The following is a 6,000-nucleotide window of genomic DNA, read 5'->3' as shown; positions in this document are numbered from 1 at the left end:
AGAAGAGAAGAAGAGGAGAGGAGAGGAGAGGAGAGAAGAGAAGAGGAGAGGAGAGAAGAGGAGAGAAGAGGAGAGAGAGAGAGAAGAGAAGAGAAGAGGAGAGAGAGAAGAGAAGAGAAGAGAAGAGGAGAGGAGAGGAGAGAAGAGGAGAGGAGAGGAGAGAAGAGGAGAGAAGAGGAGAGAAGAGAAGAGGAGAGAAGAGAAGAGAAGAGGAGAGGAGAGGAGAGGAGAGAAGAGAAGAGGAGAGGAGAGAAGAGGAGAGAAGAGGAGAGAAGAGGAGAGAAGAGAAGAGGAGAGAAGAGAAGAGGAGAGAAGAGAAGAGGAGAGGAGAGAAGAGGAGGAGAAGAGGAAAGAAGAGGAGAGGAGAGAAGGGGGAAGGGGAAGAGATATTTCCATGTCTGGTTTAAATGCCAGACGAGGAAATCCGAGGCGAGTGATGTGAAACAGGAGGACAGTCTGTTCTTCTCTCCTCTTCTCTCCTCTTCTCTCCTCTCCTCTCCCTCTTCTCTTCTCTCCTCTTCTCTCCTCTTCTCTCCTCTCCTCTCCTCTCCTCCCCTCTTCTCTCCTCTTCTCTTCTCTCCTCTCCTCTTCTCTCCTCTCCTCTTCTCTCCTCTTCTCTCCTCTTTCTCTCCTCTTCTCTTCTCTCCTCTTCTCTTCTCTCCTCTCCTCTTCTCTCCTCTTCTCTCCTCTTCTCTCCTCTTCTCTCCTCTTCTCTCCTCTCCTCTCCTCTTCTCTCCTCTCCTCTTTTCTCCTCTCCTCTCCTCTCCTCTCCTCTCCTCTCCTCTTCTCTCCTCTCCTGTTCAGTGCTTGTTGAGATACGTAGACATTTACACAGACAGTTGATCCTTAATTATCATTGTGCTCTGCTGTGTCATTAAGAATCATGACTTACTTGTTTGTTCACATAACTGTGACTACTCACTGTGGCCTAACGCCTCGTTCTTCTTTCTTCTGTCCAGGATAACGAGACCGTTTGGATTTACATACCAGCATCTGCTGGACTACAGAGACTATGAGGAACTAACTTTTTTTAGTTGATATTTTTTACCAAACCTCAAAGGATTGATCATCATCATCAGCGGTCACTTGGGGTAGAGTATGCCTGTCCTCCTCCTAGGTTCTTGCAGGAGGACCCCTGGGTGCGACAGCGTTTTACGTGGAGGGGCTGAAGCACCTGCAGCCACCACACGGTCCTTGGCAGTGGGTGGCCAGAGTCCAATGGCATGGAGAACCAGGACCATTGGGGGCCACCCTCTGCTGCAGCCTTCATCCACCTTCACCGGCATCGTCTTCCACCACTTCCGTCGTTGAGGTCTTTGCTGGATCGTGCTTCGTCTGCAACTTCCCCCTTGACCTGCTCACCTTGAATGACCCTACCAGGAGCCAAGCTCCGGGCAACACAGCCTTGGGATCACTGGTACACACAAGCTTCTCCATCACAGCAAGGTGGCGATCCAGGAGAAGGCAAAAGGATTACCCCCCCCCCCTTTTCTCCCCAATTGTACCCGGCCAATTACCCCACTCTGCAGACTACCACATGCCTCCTCCCATACATGTGGAGTCACCAGCTGCTTCTTTTCACCTGACAGTGAGGAGTTTCACCAGGGGGACTTAGCGCATGGGAGGATCACGCTATTCCCCCAGTTCCCCCTCCCCCCCGAACAGGCGTCCTGACCGACCAGAGAGAGGCGCTAGTGCAGCGACCAGGACACTTACCCACATCCGGCTTCCCACTCGCAGACACGGCAACTGGTGTCTCTAGGGATGCCCGACCAAGCCGGATGTAACACGGGGATTGGGACCGCTGATTCCCATGTTGGTAGGCTATGGAATAGACCGCCATACCACCTGGATGCCCAATTACATGGTTTTTACACTGGTTTTTAGTTCTTGTTGGACTCAGATTGAGTAAATGAATAATATCTCATCCCTGGAGCCAGGCCGATTAAAACACGCCAGCATTATTTCCATTTTGGATCATGAGTTTAGGACACACTGAGCAGCAGTATTTTGAGATATGATTGGATCGAAGAGCAATTATTCCCCTCCCCGGCCATCATGATGGAAACTGGTTCTGCGTTCTTTCTGGACCTTCGACACCTGAACACCAACATCAGCACTGACAGTGACAACAACAGCTGGGTCGACCTCCGCGATACCTACCAGGATGACAACTCGCTCTCCACTCATGACCACCTACATAACGCCATCTTGGGGGTCTCTCTAGGCCTGCTGTCACTCCTCACCATCCTGATGAACCTGCTGGTCCTCTACGCTGTGAAGACGGAGAAGAGTCTTCACACTGTGGGGAACCTCTACATCGTTAGCCTGTCCATGGCCGACCTGATCGTAGGGACCGCGGTGATGCCTCTGAATCTGGTCTACCTGCTGGAGCATCAGTGGAAACTCGGCAGGGCCGCCTGCCAGTTTTGGCTCATCACAGACTACGTAGCCAGCACTGCTTCCATTTTCAGCATCTTCATCCTGTGTTTGGACCGCTACCGCTCTGTCCGACAGCCTCTGAAGTACCTGAGGTACCGAACCAAGGGCAGGGCCAGCACCATGATTTGTGGCGCCTGGCTGCTATCACTGATGTGGATTGTTCCCATCTTGGGATGGCGCTTGTTCACCCACGTCGACGTCAAACCTGAGGCGGAGAACAAGTGTGATACAGATTTCCGCTTTGTCACCTGGTTTAAGGTCATCGCCGCTATCTTCAACTTCTACGTGCCCTCGGTGTTGATGTTATGGTTTTACACCCACATCTACTTGGCAGTCCGACGACATCTCAGAGAGAAGGAGAGGATTATCCGTCCAACCGTTTCCTTCGGGGAAAACGAGAATGGCCAGAACACAGCCGGCCTGCGCCAAGATGACAACCGCAAATCCCCCAAGAAGGAGACCAAAGCCAATGTGGAATACTTCAAAAAGAACCATTTGCTGGAACAGAACACTTTCGATCCTACCTATTCTCTGGAGAACACGGACAAGAGCCAAAACTCCCAATCCAGATCTGAAAAAGAAGCTGGCAGCAAGTGTCAGCAGACGTTGTTGCTGGCTATCATGACCAAGTGGCTCACAATGGCAAGAAAAGACTGTGGGCGTTCTCCATCCCCTGAACAGCAGCAGCCCACCGCCGAGCTTCCTCTGAGTCATTCTCCGGCATTCCATGACCTCATCTGCTCAAAGGGGGTAAATGAGCACAAACTGTACGGGTCTGCGAGCGAGTGCAGCATCACCGGGCCAGATCTGGGGAGCGGGGCGTACAACACCGGCCAGCTATCGGGCAGGCAGAGCTACACCAGGGTCTTGTACAACAACAGTGACTTCAGCCAATCCCTGACGGGGGTCGAGGAGGCAGGGGAGGAGAATAAATTAGATGCAGACAATGGGGTGACACTGAAAGAGTCCTGGTACACGTTCGTCGACAAGTTCTGTCAACGCATGCAGAGCTCAAGGATCCGCAAAGAGCGCAAGGCAGCCAAGCAGCTGGGCTTCATCATTGCTGCCTTCTTGCTGTGTTGGATCCCATACTTCATCGCCTTCATGGTCATGGCGTTCTGCAGGGAGTGTGTCCATCACAACCTCCATATGTTCACTATATGGCTCGGCTACGTTAACTCCACCCTTAACCCCTTCATATACCCACTCTGCAATGGTAACTTTAAAAAGGTGTTCAGAAACATTCTGCACATGCCAGGGAGCAACTGACGGCTCCTTACAGAATCACCCCAATGACAGGAAAGAAAAGATGGCTGGATAGAGATTGCTGCTTTTTCTTTGACAGCGAGAAATGGAGTTGAACGTTGCTAGAAAGAAAACAGTGCATGGGTAGAACATAAGCACATGAAATTTTTGGCTCTCTTGAGGCTTCACAAACGTTTTCTGTAATACCTGGCACGGCGCACACAAATCAACACCTCTATGGGCAAGTTGGCCTTTTGGTAAAAAAGATTGAACCATAAAGTCTTGGGTGCTGACGAGGTGTACGAAGCCTTGTATAGTTGTATTTATTCCAATGCAAATGATTACCATTTATTCTACAGCTTGTTTTTCTATCTCGCCGCATGATGTCTTGACGCATGTGCAGTAACCCAGGTAAGGGAATCACAGGAGGCAGAATCGGCTCATCTGCACACCACGTTTAGTGGGAGAAACGCTTCATCGTCATCTAAGTGTATTTGGAAAGAGTCAAGAAAATAAAGCAATCTTTCCTACCCAGGAAAACAAGGATTACGCCATGGATCATTCCCAGACCCCCTCGCCTCTCCAACCCTCATACCCGCCCAAACAAATCTCCCCGCGGTCAGCATTACTGGGCATGCTGACTACTAGGACCCACTGGGTCCCTACCCCCCCCCCCAGTTCATCTCTCCCTCTGATTACTGGGTATGGACCCTTTGCTGCTGTTACAGCCCACCCCAGAAAATTAGCTCAGGAGGGAACGACCATCCCTGAACTGGGGGTGGGGGGCTAAGAGTACATCTGTCACCATCTCACAATGCTGTGATTTCAACTGTTCCCCAACCCTCTGTGAACAGTACACATGGCCACTGTAACGCTAGTTAATGTTCACACCCATATTTGCATATGAAACTGGTCATTGGTTTGGGACGTTATGCCACTTATAAGGGTGGGGACACCTGCAGTCACTGTATTGTTTATAAGGGTGGGGACACCTGCAGTCACTGTGTTGTTTATAAGGGTGGGGACACCTGCAGCCACTGTACTGTTTATAAGGGTGGGGACACCTGCAGTCACTGTATTGTGCAGCCGTGCAGGATGGCTGTCTGCATTGCACGTCTTCTGTACCGTACATGTATGTGATCTTAGAGTGATTGATAGTAAAAAAAACCAAAAAAAAAGTTGCTAACCTATTAAGCCTATAACACCCCAGACAACGACAACTAGAAGCCTGTATTCATGTTCAGCAGTACTCCATGTGTCAAACACGAATGTACTTTTCCTTCCGTTACACCTTTTCTTCATGAAACACCGTAAGAGCTAAAGAACAGACAAATAACAGAAAATGAGCTTTTACATACCTGTATGCCATATTAACCATGCATGTGAGCATTAATCAAAATGTTTACTGACTTAACCCTAACCCTAGACATGGGAGGCTAGCGGGCGAGCATTACTGCAGCATTTATCTAAACCAGTGTTTCTCAACCCAGTCCTCAAGGAGCCCCTATCCTGCAGATTGTCTTTGCAACCCTGAATAGGTACCTGTTTGTAGTAATTCAGCAGTGAATGTCAGAGTTTGCACATCTTGCATAATTAAGTGCTGCGAGATGATTGGTCGAGTAAGTACAAGCAGAGCTACCTATGCAGGGTTACAATGAAAATCTGCAGGATAGGGGGTCCTTGAGGACTGGGTTGAGAAACACTGATCTAAACCTTACTGGCGGGAGCTAACAGTAGCATGAGTGTTAAGCTAGCGATACATGTAAAAGTTCTTCACTGTTGAATCAACCAATCACATGTAACTGCACATTGTCATAAACAAATTAAATCACACAGCAGCACCTTGTTCCCATTCCAGCCAGGCGCCTCATTTTCAAACCATAACAGCTTTACATTTCAGAACAGCAGCAGCATCGTCGAACGACCTTCCTTACTGCCGTATTTACGTCAATTTACCAAATCTTTCAGGTGTACGGCCTCTTTTCTTATTGACGATGTTGATCTTTGCAGTGATAATGGTTTTGTTTTGTAGTTTCTAGATTTCCGCAAGGCATGTGACACGGTCGAACACAACTTTATAGTTCAGGCCTTGGAGAAATGTGGTTTTGGTCCTTGCTTTTGTGCAGCTATCAAGACCATGAATAAATATGCAAATTGTTCAGTTAAACTGTATGCAGGCACCTCTCCTAGATTTGACTTAAATCACGGTCTCAGACAAGGCTGTCCCATCGCACCGTATTTGTTCTTAATGTGTGCTCAGTTACTCTCTGACGTCACTAAGCTCAGCCCCTTGAAGGGAATCACAGTAGCTGG

At 49.1% G+C, this 6,000-nt stretch overlaps 1 protein-coding gene across 1 annotated transcript; it reads left to right on the top strand.

Annotated features, from left to right (window-relative positions):
• Positions 1 to 2,058: 2,058 nt before the first annotated feature.
• hrh1 (histamine receptor H1) lies at positions 2,059 to 3,891 on the top strand. Its single transcript, XM_056301903.1, has one exon. The coding sequence runs from the start codon at positions 2,059 to 2,061 to the stop codon at positions 3,709 to 3,711; it is 1,653 nt and encodes a 550-aa protein (XP_056157878.1). The 3' UTR covers positions 3,712 to 3,891.
• The last annotated feature ends 2,109 nt before the right edge of the window (positions 3,892 to 6,000 follow it).

The sequence above is a fragment of the Lampris incognitus genome, chromosome 2 (genome assembly GCF_029633865.1).
Source record: "Lampris incognitus isolate fLamInc1 chromosome 2, fLamInc1.hap2, whole genome shotgun sequence".
In the NCBI taxonomy this organism is placed as follows: Eukaryota; Metazoa; Chordata; class Actinopteri; order Lampriformes; family Lampridae; genus Lampris; species Lampris incognitus.
This window is presented reverse-complemented; position numbering and strand designations above follow the sequence as displayed.